Source organism: Plectropomus leopardus, chromosome 20 (genome assembly GCF_008729295.1).
Source record: "Plectropomus leopardus isolate mb chromosome 20, YSFRI_Pleo_2.0, whole genome shotgun sequence".
NCBI lineage: Eukaryota > Metazoa > Chordata > Actinopteri > Perciformes > Serranidae > Plectropomus > Plectropomus leopardus.
This window is the reverse complement of record NC_056482.1, coordinates 23592463-23612249: the sequence shown is the minus strand read 5'-3', so window position 1 is coordinate 23612249 and position 19787 is coordinate 23592463. Positions and strand designations below refer to the sequence as shown.

The window sequence follows — 19787 nt, the reverse complement described above, 5'->3', positions numbered from 1 at the left end:
GCCCCTTATACGTGTGAGCGGCCACATATGAGGGATTTCTGGGAGGTAAAGTCCACGAGGAATTGTGTATTCAAAACTTCTGGATGATCCGTTCAACTTTTGAAGAGTTATGCGATGCAATAACACGTCTTGTAGCGCTTGCTGCATCATGCCCGAAGGAGCCAGTTTCTACTGTCTGGCACATAGCCATGGCATCATGAGACCTACAAAAGCAAAAAAAGTGTTTCCACTGCAGTTTCGCTAAATATGGCCTTTGCATGAAATTCAACCTCATGCCAGCATAAAAACTTTTGCGACAAATAGGGTTTTTTTCGAAATCGATGTGTGGACGTTAGGCTTATTTTACATAGCAGTCTCAATTTGGGCTCTCTGGGGGTTAATGGAAACCTGTCTATTGATTTACATTAATGTAAACTGCACTCCAGAGTGCCCATAACATCACTGTCATGTGTTTACAAGTTCAACAGAGCCCAGTTGTGACTGCGCCCAATATCCAGCACTGATGCTAAGGTCAGCTTTAAATCATTTTCTTGTTACAGCTTTTTTGTGCTATAAGCAAAATTGTTACCAGTCATCCATCTCTTCTTTGACTAGCCCTCTAGATGTTATACTACATCATAGCACAGTTGTTTGGAATGGCATATCCCCCAAAAAACCTTTTGGATTGCATTTACACAGTCTCAGAAAGGCTTCTGTTAGCCAGAGACTGCAGAGAAAAACTTCTCAGCCTGATGGTACCCTGTCATGTTTATAGCTTCTGCTGCTAATGAGCACTACCTTGCTTGTATCGTGCACATGATGCACTACACGTTCCTGCTGCCGGCTGCTCACTATTCCAGTGATTGACAGTTGGTGCCAGCAATGTTCTCAGAAGCACAGCACTGCAGCTGTAAGCATAACTTTAGCTGTTTACAAGAAAACTCCACAGGCCGCCTTTAAGTTGCTGTTGAAAGATGGTGCCTGGGACTCCGCCGCTTCGAAGTCAGAGCTAAGGATGCTTTTCAGATGAGAGGCGAAAAAGTCTGCAAGAACGTTTCAAATGGTCAGGGGTGTTAAGCTATAAAGGATCATGAGCCAAAAAAAAGTCTGGGGATGAGCTGACCTGAAAATTTAATTGAAAAATGTGACACGATCAAGCCAAACACAGTAAAATAACTTCACATGATTAAAGGAGAAAGACCTACAATGTGTTCTAATGCAGGTGAGACTGTGTGTTTCTCTCTCTACAGGCTGTCTGTAAGGGTAGAGTTGATCATCTCTCCATCTTAATTCCTTCGGGTCTCTCCTCCACCTCAGCAGGATGATCCATGGGTGGTGCAGACTCACAGAGCAGCGCAACTCCTCTCATCACTGAGAGCCAAAGTCTTGTGAGCAGCCGGAGACCTTGGCACCAGGCTGTGCTGTGAGCTGTTATCTATCAGCCAAATGTCATCCGCAGCTCTGTGGTCTCTCAGATGAGAAATTAAAAGAAAGGCCGAGGGATTGAGGAAGGGGAGGAGGAGAGATGAGAGCAGCTTCTCTTGCCTTTTGCCAGAATCATATATGTTACACTGATATAACATGGAAAAGTGGCATTGCTTTGTAAATAACCTGCCGCACTGAAGGCATCCTAGGCAGTCTTTAAATGTGAAATATATGCACTTTCATTAAAAAAACTTTTTCTCTCTTTACAATCAGCAGTTATTGCCAGAGTCTCCACAATCATAAAATACCTGGAAAAGTCATGGAACTTTAAAATTACATTTTGTGGCCGGGAAAAGTCATGGGATTGGTGAAAATCATGGAAAATTTGTTACAAGTCATGGAATTTTGTTGTGCCAAAATTAAATATTTATCATCACTGGATAACCTCAAAGAGATGCAAAAGTACCCCACAATTGCATAACAACCACATAAAGATGCAAAATTACCTCAAAAGAGACACAAGATAACCAACAAGATGCAAAAAAACACCACAAATGAGATGCAAAACAACTGCACAGATGCAAAAACACATCACAAACAGGGGCAAAAAAAACCCCAAAAGAGATGGCAAATAACCCCCAAGAGACACAAAAAAGCATCACAGAGAGGCGCAAAAAACCCAAAGTGATGCAAAATGACCTCCAAAGAGACACACATAAGCTCTAATGTGTGGACTCAAATTCCTCGTTATTCTGATTCTAAAGATTAGAGACTGGTTCTAGTAAAGGTTTGCACCCCATATTTTCTGTATTACAGATTTACCATGGATGATTCTGTTTCTTTGGCATGAGAACACTTATTTTCAGTACATTGGCAATATTGACATTTTCACTGAGTTTCATAAGGAACCACAAATGTCTGTATGAATGGAATCAAGTCACTTTACCCATTTTTCCACCAGACTTAGTGTGCCATAAAATTCAGCTTTTTTCCCCTCTCTTATTTATTCAACTGTGTGCTCTTTTGTCTTAATCGCTGATTTTATGTGTTATAGATTGTATACTGTCACATGTGCTCTTTCACAAAGTCAGCTGTACTCAGCTGTAAGCACTTAATGCACAGCTGCTGCTGCTTGTGTAGCATGTTACAGTGCAGAGGAAGCCACTTTGAAAGCTTTGCAAGCTACCAATTACTTCACACATGAAGAAGTTGAACTACAGCAAAGCTACCCTGGGGAGAAACCTAGTTTAGCTGACTAAAGCTACTTAGAAGAAGCAGTTCAATTTTTTTTCCCCAAAAAGCATAAAATTGACATGATATAAAATCACGACAGAAATAATAAAATAAAATAAATCAGTAAATAAAAGCCACTCAATAGAGTTCATTGCAAAATTTAGCCACTTACTGACAGGTTGTACATGTTGTACATGAAACATACTTCTTTGTGGTGTTTTTCGGAAATGCTTTTAAGTTGTTTCCTTCAGGCTTTAATAATATCCCTTTAAGGTATTGTGCTTTTATGGTAGAAATGGAATATAATAATAATTTAATAATTATATTTTAAACTTTATAAAATCAGCAAAGCTACTGCTGATCCTTGCACACTTATTGTACCTTTTTTTAACAATCAACTTGAATTCCTGATTAAAAAAAACAAAATAAAGTGAAAAGTGTAAAATCCTTTTAATATCGCGCTGATTAGGAGAAAGCGCGTTAAGTGTCAATAAAAGTGCATTTTCTTTCTTTCTTTTTCTTTTTTGACTTTCTAACACCCCCCCCCCCCCCCCCCCCCCCCCCCCCCCCCCCCCCCCCCCCCCCCCCCCCCCCCCCCCCCCCCCCCCTTTATGTCCCTTTCGGGGCTCCTTACTAATTTGTTTGGATGTTGTAGTTTCGGTAACTACGTAGTAAAAAATAGCGAAATTTAACTTCTTGCATCACTTTGCAAGTGTGAATGTCGTCAAACCATCAGGAAACTACTGAAAAATGTGTTTTACGTCGCTGTAGGAAAGTGTGAAATGCCTCAAATGTCACTTAAAATCATTTTTGGAGGATTAGGACTTGGTGATGTGACGGCTTCACGGTATCGCGGTAAGTTAGCCGCTTGTGCTCAGCTGACAGCTGACTTTAACGTCAGCGTTAGTTCAGTCGTGAATGTTTTCTGTCTTAGCGTTTATGCTAAAAACGTTACTGCAGTTTTTATATTGCTCACGTTACTTCTTAGGTATGTGAATTATTTTTTGTATGTTAGCTAAACTCCGGTGTTGACTGTTTCCTCGTTTTCCCCAAATCAAACCCGATTCAAACCCTCAGTTTTTATGACCTGATACTTTTAGTACTCACAACTTCATAGTTTTATTACGAACCTAAGTGTATTTTAGTGTGTTTTATTTACCTAAGCACTGTTACTTTTATGTAATATTTTTTTATTGCATTTTTATTTTTTAGTTGGGGCACTTACAAAATTCTATTTTACATTATATATTTTATTTAGCCTAAATCTTTTATTTATCTTTTAGGCATATTCTATATATCAATATCTATACCTATATCTATATAACTCTCTGTCTATCAATCTGTCGATATAGACATAGATAAAGTATTTCCTCTTCTGTATTCCCCCTGCTCCATTTCTTTTTTTATAAAATATAAAATTTTCACTATTCATATTATATGATATATTTATATATATAATCTTTTAAACTGTCTTTTTAACACTAATACTTTGATCAGTGCTCTCAAATAATGGTAAACTATAGAAGCTACATAAATGATCTTTCCTCTGCCCCTTCTGAGCATGTTTGTCAAACCTTTTTGTTTTATTTTATTTAAAACAAGAACATGTTTTTTCACCTCCTTGTGCACCTGTGCACCAACTACTGAGGCAGGAACTATTCATTGACAGGTGGAAACACTATCACACTACCGTACATCAGTTCAGGTGTTTGTTTAGTTGGTTGTTGTTACGGAGGATTTCCTGTTGATAAGTCTCTCTAAGATGTGAGCTGGCTTTAGTAATGTAACTGTAGTAGACTAATGTTTTCTAAGCAAACTCAACATGGCTTTTGTCATTTATCGGACACATTATGAAAATAATATGAGTAATTCATCTCAAATCCTTTAAGTAACAGCTTGTTTTACTGTTATTCATATCACATCAACTGCTACAAGGCACCCGCCTGCATTTATCAGTTCAAAGGCTACCTTTGGGAAATATGTTTATTATTAAAACTTTAAACTGTCAATTTGATGTGTATGTCAGGGCCGTGGTTCTCAATCAGTGGTCCAGAGGCCCGCAGGGATCCTTGAGGGAGTTCCAGAAAAATGGGAAATAGTTTATTTCTCCAATTTAACTCTTTGGAACCTCACTTTCCAAATAAGCAAGCGTTTAACGTTTCACTCTGAGCAAATTGGTGCAGTTTCTTTTAAAAACATGAAAAAAGGCAATAAGTAACTTCTCATTTTTTTTATTTGTAAGTAAATCTAACTTAATTTTAAGTAAACTTAACAAATAGATATAAAGTAAACATCAATTAGGTCAATCAGTTTCCTAGATTTTATAAAGTGAAATTAACAAGATTCTACAGTGAGTGCAAAAATCAGGACAGAGCATAACGTCAAGCTTGAAACAGTATCTGTAATAAAAATTGAACCTCTGGCTTTGAATGCAGACCGCAGGTATTGCTGGTTGTGCATGCTGCTGCAGAGGGCTCGGTGCCTGGTTTCTGTTTACGAAGCCAGATCAGGCAGATTGGCTCTATCTGCTCGCCAGCATGCAGCGATCGCAATGTGCAGATTTTACAACGCATCTGCAATTTATGATTGATGTTCAGCTTATCCCCGCAGATTATCTGACTAGTCATTTGTTGTGTGTGTGTGTGTGTGTGTGTGTGTGTGTGTGTGTGTGCTCCTGCCTGTTTGTGTAAATCTCCTGGAATTGTGTCATCCATCCGTCCACTGCTGCCATTAATGCAGCTGCTCGGCTGACTGTGATCCCACATCAGATCAAATAATCAATCATACACAAACACAGAGGGGCTATTTTTAGATGCGGATCAATATGGCGTTGAGGTAATTTAGGAGAGGATTTAAAAATTTAAAGGATTTTACCAAAGTCTTGACATTTTGATGTCATGAGCTCAACAGAAGTTGGTTACTTTGGTGACTTTGATGTCATCTTTTTCAAAGTTTGGCCCAAAAAACAAGTTACATAGAATTTCTCCTCTTTGGTGTGTGTGTTTTCTACATCTAAGAGACTGTCTTTGTAGGGGGGTTTTCAGACTTTGACCCACCTTCTACAAAGATAAAAGGCTGAACCCGTTTCTTGCATGTTTAGTCTCTGGTTCTCGGCACAGCCTGTCGACGGCCTTTATTTAAACACCATGACAGCTTCTTCACCAGGAGATTCTCACATAGAAAAATGGATAGACTAGAAAGCAAGCTAATCACATGTAAGAGCCAAGGTGTTTGTAAAATCAGTTTATATTGATGTTCAGTTCAGAATGACACAACACTTTATTAAACTGCCTTACTTCAGACACAGGATGATTAGAAGTAAGAAGAAGTAAAGTGAAGCTCAAATTAACTAATAAAAGAGGTGCAAGAGTAGTGGCTTGGCCCTAAAAGACAAGACTTGGGTGGAATGAGCAATAACCAAACAAGTTTTTGCGACTGTCCTATTGATGCAAAGCTTTTGAGGTAGAAATAATAACTCAAACACAGTCCTACGCAATCACTACAGCAGCCCCGCAACAAAAACTGCCTTTGTGAATTTTACAGTGTTTAATGTCTGTCTGACTGTCAGAGATGTATTGATATAATACTTTGGTAGGGCGCAGTATTGTAGCAACACTTTTTTTTTGTTACCAGTTGAAATTTGTCTGTGCCAGCCATGAGGTTTGAGTGTTATGTTGCCTCGATACAACCAAGTCCAGGCCTTTAAGTAGAGTAATATAATTTATATCCTGTCAAAATATCAAGCTAAATCTGGAAACATATGACTTCAAGAACTGTTTTACACCACGGCACTACTAACTGCAGCAGGAGGATGTTGTGACGGTTTAACAAGCCACTGCCAGTAACATGCACATTTGGCTTTGAGCATTTTTTCTTTACATTTCAGGCTTGTTACAGAAAAATAATGATACCAGTATCAGCACCAGTACCCTTAAAGCGATACCAATACCATTTAAGTGCTTCATTGGATGCCTATGATGTAAATGGAGTGGCGTGTAGTAGGGCTGTGCGATATGATGAAATGCGTCGTCTGACACTTAAAAGACAAACATCATTTCATATTATGTTATAGCATTTATTTCGTTTACATAATCTGGTAACACTTTGCGTCCGCGTGAATGTGACATGTACTGTGAAAGCTTTTTGAATGTTTCTAAAAACTAGAAATACGCTATACAAGAGCAGGTCCGTTTACTATACCACACCACAGACTGTGTGGGTTTTGGAGCTGCTGGAGCAGGACTGATAGCTCCGTGTCAGGATAAATGATGAGAGTCCGGCCACACACTCAGTGACAGGGTCAGCTCTTAGCTCCACATGGCTAATGTTGCCTAACTGTTAGTGGCTGGTTTAACGACAGAGTCGAGGATTCTGGTGTCAGTGTGACTTTTTTATGACTGTTAAATAGCTCCGTTTTGCATGTTACTCACTGGGCAGGAGTTCAGCTGACTGTTTGCTTGAAAGAGAGCAGCTCTGTTAACTGCAGTAACAGAAAATGTGCTGATTCAGTCGGAAATGTGGGCAGTCAGGTGTCAGGACCCCTGGTGCAAAAAGGATCAAACGCAGCTGTCATGGATGTTTGACTGAACACATTACGATACTGTTTGGTACCATGTTATTTTAGTCAATACTGTGAATGCATAGATTAGTCATACAGATTTCCAGCCCTATTTACATTTCAATTTTCAATTTCACATTGTGACAGCACTGTGATTAATGTGTGGCTCGCTTTAAGCACAAAAACCACTCAGTTCATATTTAGGGAAAGATCATGTTTTGGCTTAAAATACCCAGATGTTGTCATCACAACCACAGCTGGAAATGTGTTGACACAAATAATGGCGTACAAATGTTCCATAACCATGATTTGCAGAAACATACAATGAAAATGATTTTGGGTTGCATTGTGACTTGAATAAGCTGCAGGAGTGATGTAGTCTCACGCTCTTTCGTTCTCTCTATAGATTGCATAATAAGCCCTTCAGGTTGCGGTTATACATGCAACGTGATCCTGGATGGAGCCAGTTTCAACGCCTGCATAGAAACGTGAGTGAAAAAACATGACTGATACAACTGCGGTTTAGACACACACTCACCCAGACTCTCTCCTAGCTACTAAAATATGGCACCAGTTGATTTAATGTGAATTATTAATCTGTTGTAGTGCTGATGTAATTTGGTTGATGCCCTTTAAACTTGCAGAGTCTGATACCAAACCCAAGCAATAATTCTCTGCAGCTTCACTATGAACATTTAACTTTACACTTTGCCATTTGAACCAGTGTGAATATAAAGCTGTTACTTTGTGCAGCTTTAAACATAAATGGCTTTTGTCCAAAAAGACCACCTGTTTAAAGCCGATTTATCTTCCATTCGATGAGAATTGATGACTCTGTTAAGCTTTTAGTCATATTAAGCCTATTAAGTGCAGTATTTAAGCCTTGTTAAGCCTGCAGAATAATAACAGTTAACCATGAAATGTGGTAATGTAAGTGTGAGTAGGCAACCTTCTTTATTTCCTGTTTGATTTTCCTGAAGCAGAAGACCCTGGTCATACTGATCAACTAAAAGGAGTAACCATACAGTAAAGCTACATTTCTGTCCAACATACACTCACAGAGTCACACACAGAGCTGTTATCATAATGCAGCAGTTAATCTCACAGCGGTCATCTCTTCATTAACACGTTAATTGTTCCGCCACCAAGAAAGACTCCGTCTCCGTCCGTCCCTGGGAGTGTAAGCGCTCGGCGTTCAGCTAAGAGCTTCTGCAGTTAAATTGAAAACTGCGATAATAGCCAAAATCATTAGCTCTATGGGAGTTCTTGAAAAAGCCATTGTGTTCTTCTCTTTTTCGCATCTTTCGCTCTCTCAGTCATTCACTTTCATTCTCACACACACTGAACTTTTCTTTTTTGTGTCTCATCTCTGCTGCTCTGCTTGCTGTGCAGCGTGTGGTCCGTCCATTATAATACAGTTTGGCTTCTCAATGTGTCCCACTGGAGAACTCCTCTAATTACTGTCATCGATCAACTACAGACACACACAAGTGCACAGACATGTACAGAGTCTGCTCAGCCACACAGACCAAAGAACCTGTACAAATATTTGCTGTATTAACGTTTTTTAGTAGCAGAGCTGGACACAGTTTCTCAGTGTTATCTCTGTACCTGTCTCTTAAACAGATATGTAAAATGATTTTCTACTGTTAATTTATTGCATTTCCACCTGTCTATATACAGACATTGCCCAGTTGCCGGAAGAAAATGTTGGAATTGCAAGTTTCTGCAAACCGATTTACAAATGCATTACATTTGTATTTTTCATTTGTATCATATCAACATTTCTTAAGTTATATAGTGACTGATAACGTTTATCAACTGAGTTTTTCATCGGTAGGCTGAAAGGATGATGGATGCCATGAGACCTAAGCGAGACATCTGCCAATCTGCAGACCACTGTTCAGAACAAGCAAACAACAAAAACAGTAGTTTTTCTAGCACTGGCGGCATTTCCAACTGAGTGTCACAAAAATGGGTATTTTGAGCCAAAACACGATCTTTCTCTCATAACAGTAAGTGTTTTTGTGTCTAAAGATAATCACAGTTTAACAGCGTTGTTGAAACGTAAAGTTTGAACAAATGTGTTTTGTCATTAATTTCATTCATGTGTATTGTATTAAGGTGGAGGCATAAATCTCAGACAGATAACTCAAAACTGACAGAGAAAAAACAAATTATCTGTATGGCAACTTACCACATGGAAGTAAGAAAATATTTTTTGGGCCTGATCCTTTAAAGAATTTGTTCTCATTTAATTTGTTGGGAAACTGTGATAGGCTGATTTTAACACCCATAGACAAACCACAGAGACTGTAATGCCATCACCATCTTCATAATGTGCTTTCATGTTTTTTCCCTGAACAAAATGTGGCCACTCTATAATTACACCCGTACTGTATGCGTGTTTTGGCTGCAGAGATTTGCTTTCGTTAAAGCATGTTGTGGTCCAACACTGATGATGGTTGATGAGGCCTGACTCACAGGCCAGTGGAAGTCTTCCACAACAAACTGGGAAAACTATGTCTTCAATTGCACCCCATTCACCAGAATAAGTAATGGCATTTTACACTTCTACAAACCACAGAAATGTAACATTTGTACATTATTATATTAGCAGATATGTTGAAGCTTTACATTTCAACAAAACTTAAATTGTGGTTATGTTTAGGCACAAAAAACTCTTGTTGTGGTTAAGAAAAGATAATTTTTTGGCTTAAAACACTTGATTTTGGTGGCACAATCATGGCTGGAAATGCCACAGATGTCTTACTAAAAAACACCAGGTGTTGCTGTTTGTTGGTATCAAACAGCTTGGCAGCTGTCTCACCATGTGTCACACCGTCAACCATCCCCTCCACCTCCTGATGAAAAACTCAGCTCATATACATGCAATCACAACTACCTCATTTTTTAAAAATGTTGACATGATACATATGAAATATACAAATGTCTGATACAAACATATTTGTGGTTTGCAGAGATGTTCAGTACTAACAATGTCCTGTGGTGACTTTGCTTGCCTTTGTGCAAGATAGTTGGGATTCATCAGAGGCCCCTTGATATGATATTATTACGATATTTAGGTCATGATACAATACTTTTGCAATTTTAAATGTTTTTTGATATGCAGAGTATTGCTATAACATATAATGCAATATATTGTGATTTTTTTGTTACCTTTTTTTAACTGCTAAACTGGAAAAACTTTGTCCAGATCTGGTTTTATTGAAGATAAAGTTTCCAGTCTGTTCATCACCATCACAACGTAATCGTTCTTATTGCAGCAAACAAAGACTTAAAAGTTATTGATTTTATTATTTTAATTTGGCTGCCAAAAGTTACATTTCACAGGGCTGACTTTCTGCTTTGCAATATTAATTATTAATAATTGAAATAATAAAAAAAATACTAAAGAAAGAAAGAGAAACTAATTTGCTCATCGTGTAATCGTGTCCAATATCATCTCCAAATTTAAAACTTTTCTGCCAGTTCACAGTGGATGATTTGAGATTTAACACAGTTTGCAATTGAGGTTAAAACATAATCAGTGGGGTTGGAGAAAAACAATTTTTTGGAGCTTTTAGAATAATTTTGGTCAGACAAAACAATGATTTGAAGACACCCATGGGCCCTGTTAACTTGTGATGTGCATTTTCCTAATTTTTCTTTCATCCCCATTCATCAGAAAAATAATTTACATATTAATTGGTGATGAGAGTAATCAATAGTTGCAGCCCTAATGTGAAAAGAACTTCCACTATTGAGGACAAAGTTTGGAGTGCTTATTTAGAAGATGGAGATTGAAAATAATGACTTAGCGAAGGAAATCATTAACTGATAACCCTCCTCCTCTGAAACCATGCATATGCTGTCGGATGCTGTTGATTTTATCTCGGTTGCCTGGGTTGCTGCTTTGCTGACAGTTCTGCTGTGTCACTTTTGGGACTCAGAGTGCTGACTCCATCTGTGATTTCAGTCAGCTCCGCTTTAACCTCAATTGCTCCTCTGATATTCAGTGCATTCTCTGTCGTATTGATTCATTTTCAAAGACCATTTTCATTTTCCAAGTCCCTTTTTTATTTTGCCTCAGCCCATTGTCTGCCTCGCTAATTACTTTGACATTAAGTAACTCTATCACCCAGCAAACAATTAGTCACAATTTCAGATTGAAATGACAATGGTTCCTTTTCTGACAGTCCTCAGTTTGTCCCGGTCGGCCTTTCAAACGCTCCAGTTACTGGTTAATAAAGCAGAAGGAATATTTGGCTCTTAGCTGCTGTAGATTTTAAGGAAGGCTCAGCTCAGAAACTCTGCCAAAAACTGCACAGTGCCATTTGTCAACACACTGGCCTCAGAGCACAGGGCTTCATTTGCAGTTGATATTGTCGCCGTTTTGCACTTGTGATTGATCACCCGGGAAAACTGAGTTCACCTGCACTTTGCTACTTTGGCTACAGCTCGAGTAGCCTTGTATCAGGGATTCGAGCAGATAGTTTCCGCCATGACGACCTAGGGGCAAAGATTGATGTTTGTCCAGACAAAGAAGGAAATGGTCAGAATAATATTGTTATGGCCCCTGAGTCCTTGGCGGTGTGTTTGTTTGCTTGTGTTTTCCTGCAGTTTAGTGGAACTGAGATATAATTGCCCTGGCTGGGAGCACCTGGCTACTGAGCTATTTAAGCCGCATGTCCAAAAAATAAGAAAAAGAGAAAAAGTTAGGGAAGATGCTAACTGATATGAGAAATTGTTAAGATTCAGCATTAAAAGATCATAAAAAAAAGTAAATGGACACTTAAGAGATAAGATGATACTTTATTGTCTGCTTTCAAAGAAATTTGTCTTGCATCCTCAGGCTCTCAACAATCAACAGAATAACATAAAAGCAATAAAAAACACATAAAGACATCTGTAAGGTCGCCCTCCAGCAGTCATCAAAAAGACAATACAATAAGCGACCATATGTCCCTCCGACAAACACTGTCATGTGAGAAACACATTCTCATTATAGACATCATACATTGAGAGATACCCGATCCAGTCACAGTATAAGTGTGGGATATAATTCCAGTCCGGAAAGTCCACTTGTGCATTTGTGAGTACTTTAGTGTTTGAGTTCTCAGTTATCTCATTATAGCAAATTGGACCTTTTTGAGGCTCTTTGTCTTTTAATACATCAAAAAACTCCACTGCCACCAGATGACTGTGAAACCTACAGATCATATAAAGAGTTGTTTTGGTGCCTTTTAGACTATTGAATGTCTTCGTACAGTGTTTCTGTGATACAAATTTGAATGGGCTGTATGTACAGTTTAGGGGTAATTGGTGGTATCCAGTGGTGAGGATTGCAGATTGCAACCAGCTCAAATTTACCAGTTAGAGGTCCTTCAGTGTTCATTGTTCAGGAGGTTTCTGCCGGGAGCCGAATGGTCCACAGAGGTCTCATTATCTCTAAAGCAAACAGACTAGATGATTAAAACTGGTAAAAACACTGAATTAAGCAGTTTCATGTTACAAATCAGTGTTTCTCCAAAACTGTTTCGCATGTCTGAGGCAGGTCATTACTTTTTTTCTCTGATAACTGAAGATCCAGATGTTTAGGAGGTTTTTATTGAGAGCTTAATAATCCACTGAGGTATTGTCCTCTCCAAAGAAAAGGATCCAGTGATTTAAACCGGCAAAACACTGAATAAAAGAGCTTCATGTTTTAAAAAATCTGTATATTTCTGATAATCTCCCTGTGGTCAGTATAAAGTAATAAAAACAGAACAAAAAATCTTATTTTCAAGTGATTATACACTAAAGAAAACATAATTATTACATTTATTTTCCATTTCTGCCAATATTTCTACCTAAATCCTTCACACTGAACATTTAATAAATCACACTCAGTGGTGCCACTTAGTGGTCAGCTGGTAATTAACCAGTCCCAGTGGGTCAACAACATATCTCTGATCTCATCTGATTGTCAGACTTGTAAGAAATTACTACATCTGAATGAAATAACTTTGTTTTTTTTAATCATAGATATTTTTGAATGTTAAACAGATCACTCAGCCAGAACAACCATGCCATGTTTATACTTTATTTTTCCCATTTAAGTTGATTTTTACTGCAGTTGGTGTAATAGTGTAAGGGTGAAGTTATCATTTCAGCATTGGGAAAGACACATAAAAAACAGGGGTCTTGGGAATTTTGAGCATCAAACACTTCATGTTCTGCATTGTAGTGGGATTGTATGCACCAATTCGTTTCTTTTGTGTGTAAAATATGACATAAATGTCTTTAATTCTGTCAAAATAAAAGCTCTCCCCCACTAAAATACACTAGAAGTGTAGGCCATATGGTGACCTACTATTGTAATGAGTAAAATGGTTTTGATGAATTTTCTTTACATTAAGTTGCAATAATGAAAAAATATTTATCACCATTGAAATACTGAATTCTTTAATTATTTTAGGACAAGCTAGTAGCTAAATTGCGCGTTGAAATATAATAAGACATAAAAACTAAATATTTGAATCTGCTATTCATGTGTTGCTATCGTAAAATGAGCTTTAAAGTTCTTATTTAAAATATAAGCAATGAAGCTACACTGCTAAAAGCAGGCTATTTTGTCTAATTAAAGTCCTGTTTTGCAGGTCTATCTTACTGGTGGCGGAAGTGCCATAAGCATGGGAGCACGAGAGCATGTTGTTGACTGCACGCGGCAGGCTGCGTCATTTCCTGACAGAGGACGGTCAGAGGCGAGCGAGCCGCTAGTCTCTTCACTCTGTCGCTGGAGTAACGTCTGGGAAGCGGAGACACCAGGCAGCAGGTCACCTCAACACCGCAGCCGGACGGATATTACTAAAAAAAAACCAAAAAACTAATGCCGCGTGCACCGCGTAACACCGCTGAGGAGATTATTTTGTGAAGTTGACGTCGTTTGGAACTAAAGCAGACACCGGAGCCGGGGAGTGTGGACACCGGGACGCTGAGTAGGAGGACAAAAATAACTTTTTATTTGTCTTTTTCTTCGTCGAGGAAATATTATTTTCTGTCTGAGTCGCGCGCGCAACAGTGGAGCAAGTCGCGTTAAGTTGTGGTGGTGTTTTTATTTTGACCTGGAGGAGCTGCTGAGGCGGACACCAGAGACGCGGAGGCTCGGCAGCCACCTGACCTCCTGGAAAATAAGACCGCAGCTAATGACACGCAGGCTGAGATCCCTACGTGGCTCATTACTAAGCTCTCTGACGGAGCGGGACGAGTTGTCCGCGAGGTTGTTGCACGTCCAGTTTTGACGCACCGTTATGCACATGAAGTTTGCAAAATCCAATTGGTGATATCTGAATTATGTTAAGTGCTAATTAATTTGTGTCAGCTGTGAAATTCAATTAGTTTGACTTAATTGCGCGTCGAAGTTCCTCCTTTCGTCGCTCTATCCGGTAATTTGCGCGTAATAGTCATCTGTCAGAGCCAGAGAGCATGGATATAACTGGAGTGCACGTCCTCCAGCGGTCGTGATGCCAAGCGCCGGTCCGATCCAGCGCCACTAACCCGTAATGCCTGCTCTCTAACCCCGTACCAGTGTGGCGCCGTGTCCCGGTCACACCGCCAGCATGAGCAGCACCGACCTGGAGCGCATGTCGCTCAGCTCCTCGGCAAACTCGGTGGCCTCCAGCGCGCGGACGTTGTCGGCCAACGTGAGGAAGCTGCACAACGCGCTCAACCTCCTGCTCAACGACTTCGAGAGGGAGCAGTTCATCCACTGTCTCAACGTCTACCACTCCAAACGCAACGTGTACGACCTGGTTCAGACCCTCAACGTGATCCTCAACGCGCCCAGCAAGCGGCAACTTCTGCCCATGCTGCGGCTGGTCATCCCCCGCTCTGACCAGCTCCTCTTCGAGCAGTACACCTCGGAGGGCCTCTACTTAAAATCGGATTTAGTTGCAAGCAATGGCAACGCCGAAACCCCGCCGGGCGACTTCCCCAGTGCCAGCCCGACTCCCCCCGGGCATTTCTCGCCCAACAACCCGCCCGAGTTTCAGGTGGCGTTGCGCGGCTCGCCGGACAGCTTCAGCACCAGCAGCGACGGGACAGCTCCCCCCATGGTGCCGCTGCTCGGGAGGAACTTTGTGCACGAGCCGCCCGGTGAGATCCGGCAGGTCACCATGAAGCGACATAAGAGCAACGAGGGCCTGGGATTCAGCATCCGCGGCGGCTCGGAGCACGGTGTGGGCATCTACGTGTCTCTGGTGGAGCCGGGGAGCCTGGCGGAGAAGGAGGGTCTCCGGGTCGGTGATCAGATCATGAAAGTCAACGACAAAGTCTTCGACAAAGTCACGCATGCTGAAGCAGTGAAGGTAAGTCTGTCTTGTTTTTTTACTTCACCAAATTACAGCGAACACTGTAAAATTTGACAGGTTGATCTTACTTAAAATAATATTAGAAAGTGATTGCCTTGAAAAAGAAAAAAATAACCATCTTAATTTATTTTTACTTTAGTGTTAAGTTTACTTGACATTTAGCAGTATTTAATCATTTTTTTGAAGTTGCTGCAACCTTAAAACGTTTAAGGATGCACAATTTTTTTGTCGATATCTGATATGCTGATATATACCAGTTCATTTGGCTGATAACTGAAACAGATATTGATATATTTTCTTTTTGTCCCCACCTAATTTAAGTGATCATTAAGTCTCTTCTGTAGGGGCATTAACATGATATTATACACACTCTTCTTGTGATGGCCAACCAGAGACAAGACATAAAACACAATGCTTTTCAATGCATGTAATATTCATTCCTTGTAAAAAAATAAGAAAAATGCATCAACTTAGTGTTGATGTTTTGTACATGTTCACTTTGTCAATTAAAATGAATAAATAAGTAAAAATTGTGGTTTGTTATATCAGCAAAAGTCAGCATGTTGGCCAGTACGGATATTTTATTCCAAAGCCAATATCTGCATTTTTTTCATACATCCCTAATCTTTTTCTTTCTAAGTGTTCGCAACTTCAGTAAACCAAGTTAGTCTGACTTAACTTTCCTAGACTTTTTAAAAGAAAAATCATCTTGTCAGATTTTGCAGTGTACAGTGTGTTAACTGGTTGCCTGCAGGAGTCAGTGAACTGGCACGAATGGCACCATCATGGGAACTATTTGTGTCCTCTAAACCTACATCCCCTGTGTATAATAAGCTCTTGCCTGGTATTAATTATGTGTTTGGCCTCTGTGTCTAAAATTGACCTCTTGGTTAACAAGCCTCAATTTGTTGAGGGGAATTGATTCTGTTGGCTGTGAGCATCTGTGGCTATTTGTTATATCAGAAAGCAGCAGCACTGTAGTGTAAACTGAACACTGACTACTATCTCTGGGAAGCATGCATGTAATTAGACACCTTTGTAGCAGCTGGTAACCATAGAGGAGTGTGTATGTTTGAGTTAAGATGCTGCATGCTGCCCTAGTGCTCTAAAGCTATAAACTTGAGGATAAAGACTGGCACCTTTTGTCTTGTGGACTATTGTTAATGCCGGGCATCTATTAGCAAATGAGGTGATAAAGGAGCATGTCTGATTTGTGTACAGTGGAGATTGATTCAGGAGCAGACCTTGCAAGGTCCTTGGTTTTATGAGCTGTCCGTGGTGCTGAAAATTCATCTTGGCGTTTTTCTTCCCTTTCTCTCCTGACAGTTTCTGCCTCTTTTCTCTCTACCTCTGCTGTGCTTTTCTGATCGATTTTGTGATTGCACTCATTCACACCTCCTTGCCCATGCTGTATGTACTCATACCGCAGGGATTCATAGTTATTTAACAAGGTTCAAGTCAGTTTCAGAGCAAAAATCACACTCACGGTCAGTGCTTTTGCTCCTTATTTATTGATTTTAGGAACTAATACCTGTGAAGCATCCTAACTGGGTGTTACATATACTCCCACAGTTGTTGTTTTATCTTTTTTGTGTCTGCATTATATTTATTCTCGTAGCAAAGTCCTTATGCTGTCTCTCTTAAAAAACAGATTTTAATCTTGATTAGACCTTTAGCAGCAAAAAGGGGAAAAAAGTGTTTGCTAGTTTGATTTCCAACTTCTCAGACAGCCCTATCTCGCACTGATATTAAGAGAGAAGTTATTTTTCTGTAAAAAATAAAAATAAAAAATAATACCAGCAACAGTATTACCTTTACAAATTCACAAAGAAGTGCCAGATACAGTATCTAGAAGCTGCATTTTAGGATAGTGATTGTATCTGTACTTTGAAAGGTCACAGTTTTTCCCTCCGACAGCCATGGATTATAGCCCAAATTGAGTCCTTTCTAACCTTCACTGATCTTGAAAAAGTCGTACGCGCTTTATCTCATCTCGTGTGGACTTTAGTAATTCACTTTATGCAGGGCTCAGCCACGAGGCAAGCTCTCACCTTCAGTAAATCCAAAATACTGAACCTATAGGCTTTTAACTAATGCCAAGAGATGAGAACATGTTGCCCCTGATTTAGTCCTCATTCACTGGCTGTCTGTGCTTCAGGATACATTTTAGGCTTGGCATGTCCTTGACACATTTATAGATAATATTGATAAATGTATCTCCTATACGACAACACACATCCTCTGGTTGAGGTAATGCTCAGGGCCCCATCTTTTACATTTCAAGTTCTATTGTCATTTTCTCATTGCATTCTGTACTATTTTGGGGTTTAAAACACTTTAAGTGTGTTATCTGTCCTACCAAAGTGTTTCTTAGAAAGAATCATAACCCCCATGTGTTAACTTACAGTTTTCCGTTGAAGTGACAGTGATGGTGCATGTTGAATTGAAGATGTCATTGGCTTAATTTTAGGTTAGTAGTGTCTCTAGATCTGCTCCTTGGACCTAAGACTGCAGCAGAGCCGCTCTGCAAATCATATCGAACGTTCTCTCCAGCTGCGTCGGATAGAATACTAATGGCAGATTTAGCCATCCTACATTTTCCAAATCAATTTTCTCCACATATAAAGTTGTCTCTCATCTGTGGAGTGAACACTATTGACTGCCGCTACTGTAAATGAACAGTTATAGAGTTTTGCTTTTGGGGGTTCCTGTGAGGGAGTGCATTCCATTTTTTATGCAAGTTTTGGGACCAAGATGGAGCAAAAGCAAAGATCAATTACAGATATGCTGCTTATTTGTCTACATCTCTCTTAAGTAGCATCTCCTATTTTCTTTGGTCACACTTGTCTCATTGTCAACAAATGTGTATTTTATACACTCATAGTGTTAAGCCATCCATGCGGACCACGGTGTGTCCATAATTATGAGTACCACTAGCTTTACTTCTTTCACTGCTGCTTTGCCTTCTGCTGTTATGAGTCTGACAGGGCAGGCACCCAGCCAACAGGAGAAGAGCCCTCTCTGAGATAAAATCCTGCTGGAGGTCATTAATGCTTGACTTCAGTTATTTTAATGCCCTCTCAGTTTAGTCTAAATGTTATTACAGGCTTTTAGAACTGTAATCATTTTAACCATTTAAACTCTAAGTTCATCATTACAAACTTATGATGTGCAGCAGTGTACACAATTTATATTCTGGTATACTCAACAGACTATAATATTTATGTCATATATCAAAACATCTAAGGCTTGAATATTTCAGTTAATCTGAGCATCCTATACCCTTGGTGATATGTCGGAACAAGCAGAATATGTGATGTCTATAATGTGAAAAGTTTTGGCAAATTCAAGGGAGAGTTTTACTGATATTTAATTTGTTATACAAGCATTTTTCACTTAAGGGAATTGTGGGCAGACTATTGAGCTCTTCATTGATTTTAAAAGCACTTACTTCTTGTTTGAGGAGCCCAAATACTGAATTGAATCAGTATTATTCAGTCCTTACACAACAAACCACAACACAGTAAAGAAACATATACTTCTTTAGAGGTTAAAGGTCCAGTGTTCAGGATTTATGGGGATATATTGGCAGAAATTGTGTAAAGTATTCCTAACTATCTATACAGTAGTTTACAATGGACAAAAATAAGAGTTGTTGTGCTTTTGTTACCTTAAAATGAGATGTTTATATCTACATACAGAGTGGCGGGGTCCGCCACATTGTTCTTCAGTAACCCATAACAGTTAAATGAAACCGTGGATTTAGATAGGGCCATTTGCATTTTTGCATCAGCTACTGTTGTTCCTCTGCACACTTTGCGCACGCAAGTTTCAGTTCTGCAACCTCACAACTAGATTCCACTAAATCCTACACACTGGATCTTTAAATGATTGGATATTTGTAGTTAAATACATTTTATGTCTTCAATAATCAAAGTCAACATAGTGTCTTACAAAAAAACCATAGTAACTCAACACAACATGCTTTATTCATAAACTTTACAACCATATTATAAACTACAAGCCAAGCCTTAACACAGCTCAGTGGATTTAGGCTTCTGACACATTTGACAAATGAAATGTCACCTTTGAAAAGCTGCTGTCTGGACGCATCTGATGAATGCGTTTGTGACAGCAATCACATCTGATTTAGCCGCCTCACCTCCAGCTGAACTCTGCTCCCACAGAGTGTCCACATTCAAACCTCAACTCATCAGTATTTTTCTATTAACGTCCAGTTC

At 39.4% G+C, this 19787-nt stretch overlaps 1 protein-coding gene across 1 annotated transcript in view; it reads left to right on the top strand.

Annotated features, from left to right (window-relative positions):
• Positions 1 to 14562: 14562 nt before the first annotated feature.
• Positions 14563 to 19787, top strand: part of whrna (whirlin a) — a 165291-nt gene continuing 160066 nt past the window's right edge. Inside the window, exon 1 of the mRNA XM_042509509.1 lies at positions 14563 to 15543. Within this exon, the coding sequence (XP_042365443.1) occupies positions 14797 to 15543 (747 nt within the window). The 5' untranslated portion in view covers positions 14563 to 14796. The remainder of the gene's footprint in view (positions 15544 to 19787) is intronic.